Source organism: Mus caroli, unplaced genomic scaffold (genome assembly GCF_978045245.1).
Source record: "Mus caroli unplaced genomic scaffold, Mus_caroli_1 scaffold_14, whole genome shotgun sequence".
NCBI classification, from domain to species: domain Eukaryota; kingdom Metazoa; phylum Chordata; class Mammalia; order Rodentia; family Muridae; genus Mus; species Mus caroli.
Window position 1 is genome coordinate 108830940 of NW_028227269.1, and position 19403 is coordinate 108850342.

Here is a 19403-nt window from a genome sequence, read left to right on the forward strand (position 1 = left end):
CACGATGATGCTACTGCACAGTTCACAAAGCAAAGCCCAAGTTTGTCTTCATTCACAGTAGGTTCCTGGCTCCCAGGCTGGGAAGCCGCTTCCTTCTGCTGCTGCCTGCAAGGCCCCAGCCCTGCCTCTATCCTGGGAAGGTGCAGCATAGGACGCCGAGACTCACTCTCTTCTTTCCTGTTTGTTCTCTTGTGTTCTGTTTTGACAGGCCTTGGCTAGCCTGGAACTCACAGTGTAGCTTAGATTACTTCAAAAAGAAAGCAGTCATGTTCCCTCGCCATCCAAGTCTCAGTGCATGGATTTCAGGCATACACCACCGTGCCTCGTTCAAGACGCAGTATGTGCATAGGGAGTTAGAACACTCGAGGGAGCTCTTTCCTCCTACCATGCGGGTTCTGGTGATCAAGGTAGGTCATGAGGGTCAGTGGCATTGAGCCTGCTCACTATGCAAGTAGTACAATTTATAAATCACATGCTCAGATCATATTAGAGGAAAGTGTTGGCACATTTTACAGTTTGGTGTTCCTGTCATCTTGGAACACTGATCACACAGAGAAACTCAGCCCTTTTGAGTCCAAAACACCCACAAGAAAGTGATTAGGAACTGCCCTCGAAACCCAAGCCTGCAGCACAGAGCCTGGTGACCTCCCAGAGTGGCTCTCTCCTAGATGCCCCCATCTATAGGAAGTGACAGGAGGACACCAGGTGTCACAGGTCTGCATTTGACCAGATGTGTCCCAGTTTACCTTAGATGACTGTAACAATCTTCTGACTCTGTTTCTAAGATTAGTCCCTAGCCCAAAGGTCTAAGATGTCTTCCACATGGTTCTATAGCTGCCCTAACACCAGGGACACCCAGCATACAGCAGGTCCTGGAGCCATAGGAAGTGACAGCAGCTCACTTACCTGGTACTGTAAGAGATGACAGATGCCACTCTGAAGTCTGAGGTAGAGGGAACGCTGCACCCTAGTGTCTATAGTCACGTTAGATACAAGTCAGAGAATGGGGAGACTTGTTGGCCTTTCCATTCAGAATGCTATAGTGACGATTTACAGAAGTTGCTGTGCTGGGCAGGTGTGCTAGACGCACAGGAGGCTGAGAAAGCCAAGAGGTTTGGTTTCCTCTCAGATCCTTGCAGCAGCCTTTCCAGGGGCAGGTACCCTAACCTGAGCAGGTACCCCAGGCTCAGTCCAGCTTGCCAACCACGCAGGTCCTCCTTTGGGCCGTTCTGTCAGGCCTACTCTGCTGGCTCTCATCGTTGGGCCCTTTCTGTGCTGGCCTGCCTGTGAGCCTGGTTAATGCTACTGGACTGAGACTCCTAAACCAACAGCAAAGGCAGGACAGCCCTTCTCTGCAGACACTCTCCTCCATGCCAGGGTACACGAGACTGTCACATAAATGCAGAAGAGACCCACCAGGCCCTGGCTCTGCCCATCCTAAGCCTCATCTCCAGTCTCAAGCCTGCCTGTGCTGGACACCCATACCCACTATGTTCCATGCCCATACTGCCCTCTGCTGTCCCACATTGTCCTGTGGTGTCACTGCCCCAACCCACCCACCTGCCTGGTGGCCTGAAGCTTGGATCATTAGAGTCCTTAAGGAAGGGGATCAGACTGAGACGCAATACTTCCCTGTTTAGTTTTGCTTTTTAAATGGTGTACATTTGAAAAGATAGAAAAGAAAAAAAGCATACTAAATCCCTTTGTCCCCAGGGCTGAGCAGAGGCTAGGCTACTGCTAAGACTGCTTACCCAGAGTGCATGGGGCCCCAGATTCCACATGGCAAAAGCAAAAACAAGCCCTAAGGAGCTTAGGGGGATCTTGTGCTCAAGTCCAGCTGTCTGATGGCTGCTTTTGCCCTGAGTCCACTCAGTGCTGTTTTTATAGTGGTTCCATCCCTTCCCTGTAGTAAAACAGGCAGGGAGGAGGGGGAGAACACACACTGTGTGCTAGTGTGCACCCATGTGCATGTGCAGGAGCCCGAGAGGACACCTAGTATGCCATTTACTGTTTTCTAAGTCATTGATTCCCACGGGATAACCTCACTGAACCTGGAGCTTGCTGGGTTTTGGTTCAGCACGCTTTAGGGGCCAGAAAGCCCCAGAGACCCTCCTGTCTTTCCCATTCTGTACTGTTCCTTTCTCCAGTAATGGGGTTATAGGGATGTTACACAGACTCCATGGAACCTGATTCAGGTCCTCTGATGCAGCAAGCATCTTACCTGCACACTATCTCTCTAGCCCAGTGTCTTTTTCCAGGGCACAAGGTGCCCCAACTTTCCTACTTGCTCCAAGCAACACTGGCAATCCAGTTAACTTGGTGGACATCTCTAAAGGAGCCTAGGCATTGACAGCCAAGACAATGTGGCGGCCACTTGAAGCTGGCACTCGGAGATCAGCCTGCCCATCTGCAGCTCAGGAAAGCAAACACAAAGATGTGGCTCAGAACACATCTAAGTGAAGAATGTTTGGATGAGACACTGTGACAGTGCCTTATTCAGTGGGATTCTGTCTCCAACAGCATTCCTAGGAGGTACCACAGCCACAACACCTACAATACCTACCAGTCCTGTCAGGAAAACACTGAGGTACAACATGCACAACTGCCTCTCAACTAAGCCTATGTCACTCATCACAGATTTTGGTCTAATTTTATTTCTCTTTTTGAAGCAGGGATACTCACTGTGTAGCCCAAGCCTCTTCCTCCTCTGCCTCCTGAGTGCTAGAATTACAGGCATGAGCTAGCTACCACGCCCCATCATATCTGTTCTTTCATAGAAAGTCACCTCAGATCCTTACATTAAGAAAATGAAACAAACCCTTGCATAAGGTGGTTTTACAAATATATTAAACCGAAACATTCAGTGCAGCCGCTCTGGAGCTGCAAACACGCGAGGCTCCAGCTTGTAGAGAGAGACAGGCTGCAAGGCAGCATGTCCTGGCCACCACGCAGTGCGAGGAGCACCAGCATGGGCAGCCTCTGGCCCATCCACTCTCAGCCGCAGAGGCCTACGCCTGCCATGGTGCCAGCCCTTGCTCTCCAAGAGGACGACTGGGTGGCGGGCTGTTCAGTATTCGCCCCCTTTCCTGTTGATCGTGGGCAGGTGATAGTGTTTCAGGTGAGGTTTGATGTCCTTCTGCGTGTCTGTCTGGTGAAGAAGAACCACAGACACTGAGTGGAGGCCAAGGCCAGGCCTGAGAGCAGCCCCACAGAGAAGCTAGAGACGTACTACCTTCTTGTTCACAGCAGCACACTTCAGGGGTCTCAGCACAGGGACTTTTCCATTTGCTCCAGTGCCCAGCACTGACCGCAGTGCAGGGCTGGAACATGATGACAGTTTGGTCATTCCTGACAGCCTCAGTTTGGGAAGCTCCATCAAGCTGGTCGGACCCTGTCGTCTGGCATGGCCCTCCTCTTGCCGCAGGGACTGTTTCTTGAAACAGAACACTGATCAGTTGCCCGTCATGAATCAGGTCAAGCAAAGGAAGCTCTTTTGCCTGATAAACTTGGGTGAGACTGTGGTGCACAGACACCCCTGAATGTGGTGGCAGCCTCCCCACAACCCACAAACAAAAGCAGACCTCCCATGAAGCCTCTTGTATTGTACAGACCCTACCAAGCACTGCCCTCAATGGAGCTTTACAGCCGAGCTCTGGCCAACTCGAAGTGTGGCGATGGGGGAGTGCAGGCTTAAGGCATGCCGCAGGGCTGTCAGCCATCGCCGCTCTAACTGGGCTTTCCAGCCCATTTACCCCAGCAGGCTTTTTGTTCAGCTTCAGGGTAAAAATGTTTTCTGCATTGTTTGTGTTTGAGATAAGGTCTTACTATGTAGCTGTAGCTGGCTTTAAACTGGCCATGTAGGCTGCTTCTGCCTCCTGAGTGCTGGGATTTAAGGCGTGTCCCATCATGCCCAATAGTTTCTGCATTTTTTAAGTATAGAAAAAAATTCCTCCACATTGCTAGCATGGGAAGAGAATGTGGAACACATACTTGGTGTGCAGCTCCCTGGAACAAGGCTCTGCCACCTTAGGTGCTCTCATCGAAGGTGTGGCGCATACCACAGCTAGGAGACAGGCCCACTTGGATATGACTGCACTTTGGGAGCAGGGCACCATAGAGGGGACCTGCAGACAAGTTTGAGGCAGAGGGTGGTATGGCTGAGAGGGCAGTCTGGAGGCCATCTGTGGTAACGGGAGCTGAGGGCAAGCCTGGAGCAGAGTGGGAGATAGTACTACACAAGTGCATCTGCCTCCTGCTCTGCATCCGACAGGGCAGGCAAAGCTCTGGCAGACACTGGTAGCAATGTGTCCACTGGGTTATAAAGGTGAAAGGAGCAAGGGACTAGTAGGTGGCTAAAAAAATACAGGCAGAGTTTTGGGTGCTAGCCTAAAGCTGTATGCTGGCAGAACTAAGCTAATGGGTACCACGTGTCAGGATGCAAGAGGATAGGTGAAGAGATGGTGACACTGCATGGTGGAGCTGTCATGTCATGACAGGAAGCATGCATAGTCCCCGCGGGCCATGCTGTGCTCACCAACTACGGCTCTCGGCTACTGTGGCTTCTCAGTACACCCGGACAGGCTCGTTCTCAAGATACAGGCAGGTGTGACCACAAAATGTCCCTGCACAGGGTCATCAGGTCAGGTATCATGAAAGGGTCCCCTCTCTGGGCTTGCTCACATGTAATGGCAGCCATGGGTCTATAGCTAGCAAGGCAAAAAAGGCCCTGGGTAATTAGATCCAGGCCCCATAGGGCAGTCAGAACATTCCTAAGTTGAGACCAATTAGCACCGTGTTCAGGCCTCAGCTGACAGGATACCCTCCGGGACAAGTGTGACAGCACTCTCCACAGCCTTGTGATGGCCTTCTCAGACACAAGTACCTGAAGGCTTCCAGTCGCCACCCAGCTCACTCATTTCTGCTCATACCTGTTTTCTGCCTTCCTGTGAGAATGACCAGTTGTGACTGGACGATTCTGGCACCATGGAGTACTTGGGACAGAAAGCTCTTCTGTGTTTGGCCAGGGTCTGTGTCTCAGCTGCCCTGCAGGGGAGGAAAAGAACATGGCCACCTCCACTAATGGCTCCAGAGCTGCTTCCTCCATCTACAATCTGCCAATTGAGTAGCCATTCGTGCTGCTTTCCACATGAGCTAGAAGCAGCTTTCTCTTCCCTTCCTGCAACTATCCCACATTGTCTGGGCTGGGAGCAGAGGAATCTGAACATGTACTATTTTATGTGTCTTCCTAGGACCAAACAGTTGGAGTCAGGAGTGTGTTGATGTGTGCAGTTGGGAAGCGCCTCCCACCGAGCACTTCAAAAAAGTAAAGCTAGGTGGTATGCGTGCCCCCTGACAATCTGTGTCCACTGGACATGTGCCAGGTTCTCTGGGGCGCTTACCTACTAGAGACTTGCCATTGACCCTTTATCCCTGGGCAGGAAGCTGCTCACTGCCTCATTTGGGAAGGTCATTAGCGGAGGTGGCCACATCACAGAGAAGGTCCCAAAGGCAATGATCACTGTCAGGACAGAGCATTCCCAGGCCACTTCCTTATCCCATGGGTCTCATAAACCCAGACTTCCCGCTCACCACCAGGCAATCTAGAAATCCTACCTCTGCACCTGGAAATAGGGGTGCTGAAGGGCTTGGTGAGCTGCGATTCGTTCGTCAGGGTCATAAGCCACCATTGCGTGCAGGAGGGAGAGGCATTGCGGGGACAAATTGGCTGTCAGTAGAGGTATTCCTGATCCCTTTTTAAAAGGAAAATCAAAACTCATAGCTCTCGACCTGCATTGAAAGCCCAATGATAATAAATGATCATGCCATTAAGAGTACTGGTGGTCATCCCCCTAACTCTAAGGGACCCACACTCAAGGAGGAGGTCACCTGGGTGTGGTTGTACACGCCTATAATCAATCACTTGTGAGATAGACAGTAAGAATCAGGGCCGCAAGCCAGCCTAGGCTACACAGAGGCTGAGGCAACGTAGGCTTTAAAAAGCGTGAAAGGGAGAAGAGAGCGTTCAATCCCTGACCTCCGAGAGAGCATCCTCCAATGCCCAGGTCTGACTCCGACCTAAAACACACTGCTCTGAGCCAGCAGGGAAGCTGGGCAAGGAGTGCACTTCTGCAGTTCCTGTTCAATTTTGGTGTACACTAACGCCTAGTGAGCAGGGATGTGCATGCAGTAAGTGTGCAAAGCCTTCCTTGCCTGTGAAAGCAGGACCCTCGCCTTCCTGTGGGACAAGAACTAAAGGTGGAGAGGAGAAAACAAGGCAGTGGCTTCTCTGCTGACCTACACCAGAGGCTTCTGGGAGATCTCTCCCACCAAGTCCCCCATTCCCTGCAGGCCTCTGCTTCATCTACCATCAAGACTACAATAGGGCCGCAAGGGCTGGACATCACTGTCACCCTGACTGCTGACCAGCAGCCCAGGAAGTCATCACAGACAGCCTTTCTGACCCAAGCCACAGTTCTGACCCAAGCAGACCGAAGTCCCACATAAATACTCTGAGGACAAAACCCAACAGCAGGCCTTCCGAGAGGCTATGGGAGCTTTGGTGGCTCAGGATGAGGGCACCTCTCTCAGTCCCCCACAAAGAGATAGTTGGCTCCCCTTTCACAGAAGCCCAAGTGGGTGAGCAGCCCAGAAAATGCCATGGGGGGTCATGGGAATCATAGAAACAGTTTCTCCATCCTAGCCCTGGCCCTGCTGTAGAAAGGCTGGGCCCAAGACAGTGAGTGTACCCCGGCCTCCCAGGACACATGACACTCACTGTTTGAACTTTGTGAGGGTCTTCTGACAGGGTGTGCCGATAACATCATGGATTTTTGAGATCTGGTCCAGTTCATTCACGCCAGGAAAGAGGGGCTGCAGGCTGCCAGGGCACAGGAGTGAATGCTGCAGTGAGGCCAGGAGGGCTGCCTTCCAAGCAGGCCTCCCCCACGGGCTCAGTTCATAGAAATACAGCTGATACACGCAGCAGCAGGCCTCTGGCCTGAGACTGCTGTTGGTCTTTATTTGGCCTGGAGTTTCCCTGTGGCCCCGAGTATTTCTTTTCTTTCTTTTTTATTTTTTTATTTATTTTATTTTTTTATTTTTTATTTTTGGTTTTACGAGACAGGGTTTCTCTGTATAGCCCTGGCTGTCCTGGAGCTCACTTTGTAGACCAGGCTGGCCTCGAACTCAGAAATCCGCCTGCCTCTGCCTCCCGAGTGCTGGGATTAAAGGCATGCGCCACCACGCCCGGCTCTTTTCTTTCTTTTTTAAAAGACAGTTTTAAACTTAAATGTTATATTATTTTTTAAACTATGTATGGGTAATTATGTATACCTGTGCCTGCCAGGTGCTCAGGGGAGCCCTGAAGAGGACATCAAACCCCTTGGCATTAGAATTGTGGATGGCTGTGAGCCATCATGTGGGTGCTGGAAACTGAACACAGACAGGTCCTTTGGGAGAGCAGCCAGTGCTCTTAACCTCTGAGCCATCTCTCCAGCCCCCTAAGTATTTCTTAGGAGACAGTCAATAGACTGTTCCCGGACAGTCAGAGCTACACAGACAGACAGACCCCTGTCTTGGAAACAAAAATTAGACCTATATGAATAACCCAATCTATGTTCTGGGCCACAATAAAAACTTTTACTTCAGCTCTGACTGTAGGACTCCTCTTTAGCTTCATGACCAAAGGGGATGCTATAAGAGAAAGAACAGCCCTACAGACGGGAGATGACACTGCAGAGCACAGGTTTCCTAGCGGCTCGCTCACTTGCCTGAGGCTGGCTGGCCCTGTGCTCAGACAACATTGGCTGCTATGCTCTTTATAGCCTTACCGTCTCCTATACGTCCTTTAATATCCTCCCAAACTAATACATGAATCTCAGCACCTGATAGAATTGTCTGCTGTCATTTTATAGCCTCAGTAAAGTCACCATTGGCAAAGAAGGCCTGAAGTGTGTGGCCATACCATGGTTCCACAGCAGTCATTAGGGCAGGTGGGAATAGGTGACCCGAGTCCCCACCTGTGCTGTTACTTCCATTGAAGATCCATCGTGAGCAATGGCTGTCATCTCCTCCCCTCCCCTGCTTAAGGGGGACAGCACTACCTCTGAGTGCAACAAACCCTCAGGCTATTCTCAGCCACTGTTCTTCCAGGAATGATAACAAGAGGTCAAAGGAAGAATGGGCTGGGGCTTTCTAGAAAAGTCCAATGAGGCCAGAGGAGCCTCTTGCTCTCACTGTGGCAGGCCCTTGCTCTCACTTCCCCATGGTGTGATCAAGCCCCACCCTGCCATGGGACCTGCTGATGCAGCCGCTGCCCAGGTGATGGAAGTAAGGGCGAGCACTTGGCAGGAAGTGAGCTGAGATCCTAGTCAGCTGCCTGCTGACGGAAAGCCAGGCAGTAGAAACCAAACCGAAGCCAGAATGACCATAGCCTTGGAGCTTAAAGGAAGGATCTGCCAAGTGCCTTGCCCAGCCTCACCATGTGACCTGCCCACATCATCCTGCGAAGAACATCAGGCTTCGGTGCTGGCCCAGCTCTACCTGGCAATCTCGTAGAACACGCAGCCAGCGCTCCACAGGTCCATCTTGTATGTGTAGAACCCGTCGGTGAGGAGACACTCTGGGGCCCGGTACCACCGGGTAGAGATGTATTCTGTATAGGGCTGCTTGGAATAGACACTCCGGCATGACCCGAAGTCCCCTAGTTTCAGGACATCCTGCTGCAAAGGAGAGAGAGGAGGGTTTGGCCCTGTCTCAGTCTGGAGCCACTGCCACACAGATCATTTCAAATGTACAAACTATGGGGAAGTCCCAGCAGCTGAGCAACTCAGAGTAAACGATGTGTAGGCTTGGTGAGCACTTCAGTGTCTCTAGTAGAAGAAAAGAAAACATTTACAAACTTCCCTGGGTTTGGAAGGTGGCTTAGTGCAGCACCAATCACAGACGGCCTCCTGTGGCAGCACCCAAAGCCATCTGTTTCTAGGTGGTTCAGTTCTAGCCTCAGTGCACACAGGCTTCCTATAGCCTTGTGGCTCAAGGGGACTCTTCTAAGTCAAAGAGAGAATCCATACGTGAACACTTTAAGCTTGGGTAGCACGGGAGACTCCAGAAAAGACCTCAAGTTTAAGAAATCTCAAAGTTGGAGCCCTCTAAACTCTTCTTCTCCCACATTGACAATCAGCAAGGAGAATGGCTATTGGCAGGGAGTAGCTGTCTGTGTGCTCAGAAGGACCGACTCCTTATACTGCATCCTTCAGGAGAGAAGTCAATAGTGTTGACAGCATTTGCTAAAGCGAGCCTTCTTTAACAACCATGGAGAATGAAGCCTGATATTCCAGGCCAGGGCACAAAGTCTGCCTCGCATGAACGGGGCCCTGGGTTCTACTCCAACCCACAAAACTCAGACCCTGGGCTGGAGAGATGGCTCAGCAAGTTAAGAGCACTGACTGCTCTTCCAGAGGTCCTGAGTTCAATTGCCAGCAACCACATGGTGGATTACAACCATCTGTAATGGGATCTGATGCCCTCTTCTGGTGTGTGTCTGAAGACAGCTACAGTGTACTCACATATATAAAATAAATAATAAAATAAATCTAAAACAAAAAACAAAAACAAAAAAAACAACTCCCACCCAAACCATATTCCCAGCTATCTGGACAGAAGATGTGTGCAGTGAGTCACTGTTATCCTCTGAGTCTGGAGAGATGGCTCAGTGTGTAAGAGTGTATGTTGCTCTGGCCAAGGACTCAGGTTCAGTTCCCAGCACCCACACAGCAGCTCACAGCCCTAACTCCAGCTCCAAGGCTCTCACAAGTCTACCCTCTTCTATGGGCACCACTACCTGCACTCAGACAAACATATATTTAATTAAAACATTTTAATTAAAACATTAAACATTTCTAGAAAAAATAAAACATTTAAAACTTTATAGTCTACCTTAATTTGGATATCAGAATAAAACTTTTCGATACAGACATTTTACCTTTACTAGGATATTCTCCGGCTTTACGTCTCTGTGAAAGATCCCGTTTCTGCATTAAAGACAGAACGAAGAGAATGACTCGCACCTGCACCTGCACATCGAGAGTCTCCGCCTCGAGCCACGCCCCTGCATGCCGGCTGGGGAGCCGCCCCCGCCCCATACCTGTGCATGTGGTCCAGCGATTTGCACAGCTGATACATGTAGAGCATGATCTTTTTCTCTGATAATGGGTGTCTTCTCCCTGTGCCATCAAGAAAATGGGCAGTAAGTTTATCAATGCCACACACACACACACACACACACACACACCTTTATAAACCAAACACAAGGCCTTCGACTTTAACAGTGTGTGAAAGCTGACTGCGGCTGCGGTAGCCACACACTCCTGTGAACCCAGCATTCAGGAGAAGCCAGAGGATCAGGAAGAGCTCCGTGCTAGCCTGAGTCACACAGGCCTTAGCTCAGAAAAGACTCCTTCCTCTCTCAAAACAAAATTAACTACGTGACAACTTAGGTTCCCCAGTGAAAAATAACCTGAAGTACTTTTAGGAAATACGGTGTAAACACGCCATTTAAAATGTAAACCTCTATTTAGTTAGTTAGGGGAGGGCACAGGCATTGCACAGTCTGAGGACAGCTTGCTGGAGCCGGCTCTCTCCCACCATCACTGGGGTCCCAGGACTTGGATTCAGGTTGTTGGGTTTGGTGCTAAGTACCTTTACCTGCTGAGCCATCTCACCAGCCCACCATTTAAAATCTTATACACTGGCACAGTTTCAGCTAATGCCACACAAATCATACATTTTTACTCTAGTGAGAATACTACTGAGTGCCTGTCAGGGTACCACAGTCTGACCAGAGCCTTCCAGGACACTCCTCTAAGATCTGTGTTGCTCCTGAAATCATGAGGACTCACTTGAAACCCTCCAACATCCCCAGGCTTCGTGTCTCCATGGAGTCAGTATATATTTGAGATGAGATGTCTCTGTTGCCCAGGCTAATCTCTCGCGTCTATGTTTTTGTGCACATGACCTGTGCATATGAGTGGACACTGGATACCGTAGAGTTGGAGTTACAGGCAGTTGTGAGCTGCCCAATGTGGGAGCTGAGAACTGAACTAGGGTCCTCTGGAAGAGCGGCACAAGCTCTTAACCCCGGAGACTCTCCAGTGCAAATCCGCACTGCACGCACTCGACTGCCAGCATCACCGACTACTGTTTTTCAAAGGTGTCAGAAATTTTCTTGATTTCAGTTTGAAAGGTGAATGTTTTTACACGAAGTTTCAATTCTTTAAAGCTACCATGGCTCATTCACTCTCTCCCTACTTGACACTGTTAGTTCAAAGTGTGTAACCATTTTTAGTAAATACATTTATTCTTTTTCTTTGAACTGCTAACCAAGGATAGTTATGTAAGTAGAAAATAGTTAGCAGGTTGGTGGTGGTGCACACCTTTAGACCCAGTGCTCTGGAGGCAGAGGCAGGAAGATCTCTGAGTTCAAGGCCAGCCTGGTCTACAGAGCAAGTTCCAGGACAGCCTGGGCTATACAGGAAAAGCCTTTTTTAGAAAGCAGAAAATAAAAAACAAACAAAAAAAAAAGGAAAAGAAAGAAAATAGTTACAGTCAATATCAGGCCTGCAACCCAGCACTCATGAGGTAGAGGCACAAAATCAGATTCCAGGGCTAGCCTGGGCTACACAGTAAATTGAGGAGAGCCTAAGCTAAATAAAACCCTGTCTCAAAAACAACAATTCCTAACAAACAAATCAGAAAATAATTTAAGTCAGCAGAAGATGGTAGTTGTAACTGCAGAGCTCAGGAGGTAGAGACAAGATTGCCACAAGTTCAAGGCCAGCCTACACTATACAATTAGTCCCAAGCCAGCCTGAGCTACATAGCAGCGCTGTCTCAAAACAAGAACAGAAAATAACTTAGTTTTAAGATCTCTTAAGTACAATTAACTCTTCATTCAATACCGTAAGCTTTTATTATAGTGTTTCACATGAATTCCTAGAATTACAAACCAATCAGGGCTGGAGAGATGGCTCAGCAGTTGAGAGCACTTCCTGCTCTTGCACAACACTGGGCAGTTGTTCCAGGGGACTCAACACCCTCTTCTGGGCTCTGCAGGCCAAATACATTCATTCAGGCACACACACATACACATAAAATACATTTTAGAATATAAAGGGGAATGACAGCTAGCTTAGTGGTTAAAGGCACTGCTGCTCTTGCAGAGGACCAGGGCTTGGTCGGAACCCACATGGTTGTTCACAGCTATCCCTAACTCCAGCTCCAGGTGCTCTGCCACCTCTGCCTCCCATTTGCATCAGGCTCCCGTGTATATACAGATATACAAGCAGGCAAAACACTCTTACAAAACATTAATTTAAAAAGTTAATTAAAACTAAGATTTTCTTAGCTTTCCCAGGCCTGAGGGATTTGATAACCTACTATGTGTGGAGACAGTGATGCAGCTCAGCGGTGCATCAATTCCCAGCGTGCTTGACCCTCAGTTCACTAAAACTAGTACTTACACACACACACACACACACACACACACACACACACAGAGCTAGGCACAACAGTGTCTTTATGTCTTTTAACTGTAGCACTGGGAGGCCAGGGCAAGAGGATCCCCATTAGTGTGCCACGGGCTCAAACTACAAAATCAGACCCATGGCTGGAGAGATGGCTCAGTGGTTAAGAGCACTGTCTGTTCTTCCAAAGAGCCTGAGTTCAAATCCCAGCAACCACATGGTGGCTCACGACCATCCATAATGAGATCTGATGCCCTCTTCTGGAGTGTCTGAAGACAGCTACAGTGTACTTACATATAACAATAAATAAATCTTTTTTAAAAAAAGAATCAGAACCTGTTGTCAAAAGGTCTATTTTTTTCCTCTATATAAAAAATGGAGGGGCTGGTGAGATAGCTCAGTGGGTAAGAGCACCCGACTGCTCTTCCGAAGGTCCGGAGTTCAAATCCCAGCAACCACCTGGTGGCTCACAACCATCTGTAACAAGATCTGACGCCCTCTTCTGGAGTGTCTGAAGACAGCTACAGTGTACTTACATATAATAAATAAATAAAAATCTTTAAAAAAAAAATGGAGACCCAAGTATAATGACACAAATGCATAGCCCCAGCTGGGGAGGGCTGAGGCAGCAAGACTCCATGTTTCAGAATGGCCTGAGCAAGTACCTTCCATCTCCCTCACAGTGGCTGGCGTTGGGCTCTCCTCAGGTTTGCCTGGGACCACGAATTGGTCCTGACCTCCCTCCCCTCACAATCCCCTCCATCCTTTGCATCTCTAGAGTCCTTGGTTCACCCCTGCCTTCACACTGTTCCAGTGACGGGAGTGCTCTCCACCATCATGTCCATATAGCCAGACCTTTTACTGGTGTCTGTGGGTTTTTTGTTTGTTTTGGGGTATTTTTGAGACAGAGTCCCTCTGTGTTCTACCCCTGGCTGGCCTAGAACTCAATGTGTAGGCCAGGCTTCTACCTCCCATGTGTTTGGATTAAAGGCTTAAGCCACTACATCTGGTCAATTCCTTTTTTTTTTTAATTCACATTTATTTATTGTGTATGAGTGTGTGTGTGTGTGTGTGTGTGTGTGTGTGTGTGAGAGTGAGAGAGAGAGAGAGAGAGAGAGAGAGAGAGAGAGAGAGCACATATGCCACAAGTATGTGTGGAGGTCAGAGGACAACTTGAAAAGCTCCCACACAGGTTTGGTAACAAGCACCTTTAGCTGTTCAGCCATCTCCCCAGGCCCGGCCCACATCCAGATCCTGGCATTATCATCTCACCTGACCTCAGGTGTGAACTGGTCGGAAAGTCTCTGCTATGCACCATAACATCTGGTGGTCTGTTAGGAAGTGGATGCTAAGGCCCACACTCAGGTCTAGTAAGTCCTAAGCACGGCACAGGGTCCAGGAATCGGATTTCTTAGCTTCCCTGGGCCCCTGCATGAGTTCTGATCAGCTACCACCCCTCTTCGCTTCCTTGGTCTCCTTCACCCAAGCCCAGGTGACTCTGTCTGTCCCTAGGAGGGTGTCCTCATGAGAGCTAGGTACCAGGAGAGCAGTGGGAAAGCATCCTCTCGACAGTGAGTGTCCACACCCTGGAGAAGGAATGAGCTCGCTACCGCCATCCCCAACAGATCCCAGTCCCCCAGGCCCAGCGCATGTCTGCCTCCTACCAGTTTCTTCTTTTCAAACAGTCTAGAACAAACAGAAAGAAAAGAAGAGCACTTAGTAAGCACTGGAGGACCCGCTGGCTGCTGGGTGAGCGGCAAACGGTAAAGCTACTTCCCTCACCTGAATAACTGGAGTCTTCAGCAAGTAAATGCTCAGTGAGCACAGTTACAGGGAGTCAGGGGAGTCACAGGGAAGCTCACTAATGTAAGCCGTCAGGTCAGCAAGCGGTGACGGACCACGCTGTGAGTCAGGGCCCATCCAGCCCTGTCTTCCAGCAAAAGTCTGGCTTTCTGGTCGCATGCTGGTCTCAGCATAGCACAGCCAAGTGGTCCTCCATATTGGAGGCCCAAAGGTCATGCCCACTTCATGTGTGTATACAGGCATGCCTCTGTGTGATCCAAGGAACACGTGTCTCTTACAAAAGGATCTGAAGGAAAAGCAGAGAGCCATGAGACTAGAGCCAGTGACCAGAGGGGAGAGGAACCTGAATGATCTTGGGCAGCTCTCGCCTATCAGCCATGGCAAACTCAAGGACAGACTCCTTCCAGTTCTGCGCTTTGAAAGTCCATTGTCTTAGGCAACTGAAAATGGAAAGGTTTCATTTTTGTTTGAAATTCATTTCTTCACCTCTCAGACAGGGCCTGCTTCCTGGATAGAGATGCAAGATAGAAGTGAATTCTGGGATGCTGACTGCTCACCAACTCTAACACACTGTGAACTGGGTGACAGGGCTGGAGATGGAGATGTGAGTGGGTGGGCACGGCTCTCCACACTTTACACCAGAGACAGACACTCCAAGCTCCCCACGAGGGCATCAGAAGCACACAGATGAGCACATGCCACCGTATCATAACTGAGGAGAGCTGAGCCACACTCTCCAGGACTCCTAACCAACAGGAGGGCTACAAACTCCCAACTGCTGAAGTTCTGAGGATACACAGCTGCAACTGCTGGACTCTGACACAAAAACCAAACCTCAGGCCCAGGGGACACTGCAGGAGGGGTGGGGGTGGGGGTTGGGGTTGGGGTGGGGAGGAGCCAGAGGGTGTGGTAAAGTGCCTGGAGTGCTGTCTTCCAGGCCTGACATGCGCTGCACTGCTGAACCTGCAGCAGCTGTGGCTGCCTACACAAGCTTCCATAGGCTAGCCCATCCACATTCTGTAACAGAGGGAAATGGACCACATGGGGCCCCACCCCTCCCTCAGGACCTACACACAGTTTCTGGAGACATTTTCTTCAGTGGCAGATCTTCTGGTCAGGACCCATGCTCCCTCAGACAGCCCCTCGGCCGCCCTGCTCTGACGAGCAACCCTAAGCTCACCCTAAGATCACTTAGTCTCACACACAGAAAGAAACCAGCTCACCCATGATACACACATGTGCATGCAAGCAGACACTTACACACATAAGGCAAAACCAAATATTGTCTTAAAAGATGTGAAAGAGGAAGAGGGCTAGTTGGGAATAGGAATGGGATTAGCAGGAGAGGGACAAAGATGGCAGAGAGGGCAGATAAGATCAAAACATATCATAGACATGGGGGAAAATGCCAGATGAAACCCATCATTATGTATCATTTAATACAGGTCCATAAAAACCACAAAACCCCTAGTAGGATGGTGTCATCGTTTCAGAAAGACACACTCCAGTGACAAGTGTTGTCTCACACACATGCTGAACAGCAGAACCTGACAGTCAGGGAAACAAAGATGTCAGTCATTCTGAGTCGGTCATTCAGAAGGACACTCCTCGGAATGCTGCATAACAGACACAGCCAGCGAGCTGGAGAGTGGTGCAGTGGTTAACTTAGACAGCACTCTTGCAGAGGACCAGAGTTCAATTCCCAGCATGCAGGTCAGGTGCTCCCAACAATCCCAAACTTCAGTTCCACTCCAGGGGATCAGATGCCCTCTTCTGACCAACGTGCATACACATGGCTCATGTGTACACACACACACACACACACACAGAGAGAGAGAGAGAGAGAGAGAGAGAGAGAAGAAAAAATAATTCAAAATGCAAAGTAGCTGTGTTGTGTATGTGTGTGTGTGTGTGTGGGGTGATACAAGGTTTCTCTGTGTAGCCTTGGCTGTCCTAGAACTTGCTCTGTAGACCAGGTTGGCCTCAAGCTCCCAGAGATCTACCTGCCTCTGCCTTCTGAGTGCTGGGATCAAAGGTGTGAACCACCACTACCCAGCACAAAAGAAGTGTTCAATAAAAAACCTAGCCAACAGTTTTCCTTCATACATGTGTACAGGGAAACTGAAGGATCCTCTTAATAAAGGTAGGATTAAACATGCTAAATACTGGATCTGAACTGGCGCTATCATCAGGGCCACCTGATGAAGTGTCACTCACTTGGTACAGCGGCTTGTGCACTACAGCTCTGCTTCATGCTGGTGAGTCACAGACCTATGATGCCTTTATCTGACTCTGCCACAGGTCCAGGGAAGCCTAGAGTCTCCAGTTCCCATCAGCCCTGCCTTCCCTGGCACCTGCTGGACACCCCTTCTTCTAGCTATTTCTGTAATAGACTACATGCATCCTGAATGTCAAAAACCACACCTACGATGCCGAGTCTCCACCTTCTCAGATTCGTGCCCACCCCAGACCTCACACATGGTACATGTGAGCGGCTACTCACCAAAGCCAGCATGATGTGGCCCTCAGCTCCGTGGTTGTTCTTTAGTGTGTGACAGGGCTACTGTGTGCTCTCCTGGGCAGAGGAAGCAGCTATTCAAGTCATGTGACCTCTATCTGAAGCGAAAGCTTTAGTGACTGAGAGCTCTTAGGAAGTCTGCACCATCATCATGAGAAGCAATAGTCTGGAGAGAGGCACTCACGGAAGCCCTGGTCACGCCAGGGGTACAACGAAGGATACACAGACCTGAGTGACCACTGTGCAGCTCTGGCCTCTCTGAAGAGCTTTACCCTGGATTACCACCTCTCCTTCAGTCCTTGCTTAGCCCATCTGTGGAGAGGACATGGACAGGGCCAGTGCCTGGACATGCTTGGGGACTCGGACTCTGGAGCTGGGCTTAGCTCCAAGGACTTCTACCACTTAAGGTGGATAGCCTTGGGCAAGTTGCTTCTTTTTCTGGACTTTGATTTCCTCATTCTTTTTTTTTTTAAATTTATTTATTATATGTAAGTACACTGTAGCTGTCTTCAGTCACTCCAGAAGAGGGCATCAGACTTTGTTACGGATGGTTGTGAGCCACCATGTGGTTGCTGGGATTTGAACTTGGGACCTTTGGAAGAGCAGTCGGCACTCTTAACCACAGAGCCATCTCACCAGCCCCGATTTCCTCATTCTTAAAGTGAGATATGAACATCAGGCCTTGGAGTGGGGGACTCTGGGTAGATTAATACATTTCTATAAATATTAAGAACAGCACCTGGGTCATGCTATGTATTCCAGTAATAAATGCCTTATACATGCTGCCAGCTGTTCTATCCTGACTCTAACATCTGGAGTGCCAGCTATAGCTGACAACAACTTAGATTCAGTGCAGACAAAAGAGCCCTGGGCCTGTGAAAAACACTCAACATTCAAGTTAAAGCCACAACCCCCTATTAGGCATTTACAGAAAAGGGCTTCTCACTGTAAATCCGTATCCCTCAGAGTTCAGAAGCAACTTGCCAGGACAAAAAAAGTGTGTGGCACAGGCCTTTAATCCCAGCAGCTAGTGCTCGGGAGGCAGAGGCAGGAGGATCTCTGTGAATTCGAGACCAGCCTGGTCTACAGAGCCAGTTCCAGGACAGCCAGGGCTATACAGAGAAACCCTGTCTTGAAAAAAACTAAGAGAGGGAACATTGGAGAGGGGGAAGAGGGGGAGGGGGGAGGAGAATGGGGGTAGAAGTGAGAGGGAGAGAGGGAGAAGGGAGAGGAGGAGAGGGGAAGAGAGGGAGAGGGAGAGCAACTAGAACTACCAGCAGCATCCAGAAACCCAACTCTGAGCCCAACCAGCCTGTGAACAGCACCATCAACACACCATTTACAAGATCAGCTGCCCTTGGTTAGTGGCAGGGCTGTGTCACTTTAGGGTTGTAGCTTTCAGGGGCTGTGTGGGTGAATCAGGCATCCTAATTCTTTCACACACACAGGTAACAATACCCTTGCTTGCCCTACCTCCCCTCTGAACCTCAACCTCTTGGTTACTTGCTTTTGGCTGGCTTCAAAACTCATCCCTCTTGGAGATTCTGCAGACTAATGAAATACTATTTTTCCTACTATTTTGCTGTACATAACTCCTTTGACAAGTGGATCATGGTAATAACAGTTGCCCACTTTACTTTTTGGAGACCTTTAGTCCACTTTGTTAAAATCACTGCCTCTTCACTTGGGCCTGACACAGTGTCTGGGGATGAAAACTTCACCTTTAGATCATATGATGACCTCATTTCTAAGCCTGTGTCCCAGAAAAAGCCATGACATTTAATTACCTGTGCACAGACCTCTGATTGCTCTACCCCAACACTTCATCCTACTCTCCTCTGTCCCACAATAGCCCCAGGTCCTATCCACAGATTTGAAGACTTGGCTATTCATCATCCTTGACCACCTTGAGAGTAAACTGCCTTTTGCACTCTGCAGAGCAGGCAGATAAGATGTGCCTGGGTAACTGTCAACAATGACTGTCTGCTGAACTGTGTGTCTTGCACAGTCTCTGTAGGTAGATACAGAAAGAAATGCTTCAGTTTCTTCAATTATACACTTCCTAGCTATTGGAAATTAAAGATATTACTTTCTAAACCAAGCTTTCTCAAATGTCTAAACACATAGCAACACAGACATTTCTCCTTGGGTATAAAGTATAAATATCACACCCTGGGAAGTAAAATAAGGTTTCTAATATTAAGGATACACCCTTCAGACACAGAGAGAATTGCTGCTAAACAACCAAAGGACGTGACTGGGCAGGCTCCTCTGCTTGTGTTTGGTTTTGAGATAGAGTCTCATTACGTAGCTAAGGACTTGCCCTGTGGTCTGTGCTGTAGCTAAGGACTTGCTCTGTGGTCTATGCCGTAGCGAAGGACTTGCTCTGTAGATGCTAGCCCTGCCTCTGCCACCTGTATCCTGGGACTGCAGGTGTGAGCTGCCACACGCGGCCTACAGATTCACTGAAATGAAAACTGCTGATGATGGTGGGTGATGCTAGGCGGCAAAGCACTGGGCACATTCTTTAGTCCGGCCTCAGTTGTGCAAGGTGATGATTT

The 19403-nt window shown here is 49.3% G+C and overlaps 1 protein-coding gene across 9 annotated transcripts in view; it reads right to left on the minus strand.

Annotated features, from left to right (window-relative positions):
- Positions 1-522: 522 nt before the first annotated feature.
- Mok (MOK protein kinase) overlaps positions 523-19403 on the minus strand; it is a 34933-nt gene continuing 16052 nt past the window's right edge. For 4 of the 9 annotated variants that reach the window (XM_029484442.2, XM_029484440.2, XM_085830684.1 and 1 more), the window contains 8 exons: positions 10145-10223; positions 9983-10031; positions 8542-8720; positions 6776-6877; positions 5614-5787; positions 4929-5043; positions 3233-3433; positions 523-3148 (listed from right to left, as the gene is read on the minus strand). In XM_029484442.2, coding sequence (XP_029340302.1) covers positions 3068-3148; positions 3233-3433; positions 4929-5043; positions 5614-5787; positions 6776-6877; positions 8542-8720; positions 9983-10031; positions 10145-10223 — 980 coding nt within the window. In that variant the 3' untranslated portion in view covers positions 523-3067. The remainder of the gene's footprint in view (positions 3149-3232; positions 3434-4928; positions 5044-5613; positions 5788-6775; positions 6878-8541; positions 8721-9982; positions 10032-10144; positions 10224-19403) is intronic. The other 5 variants (XM_021179097.3, XM_085830681.1, XM_021179094.2 and 2 more) reach the window with 5 other exon arrangements.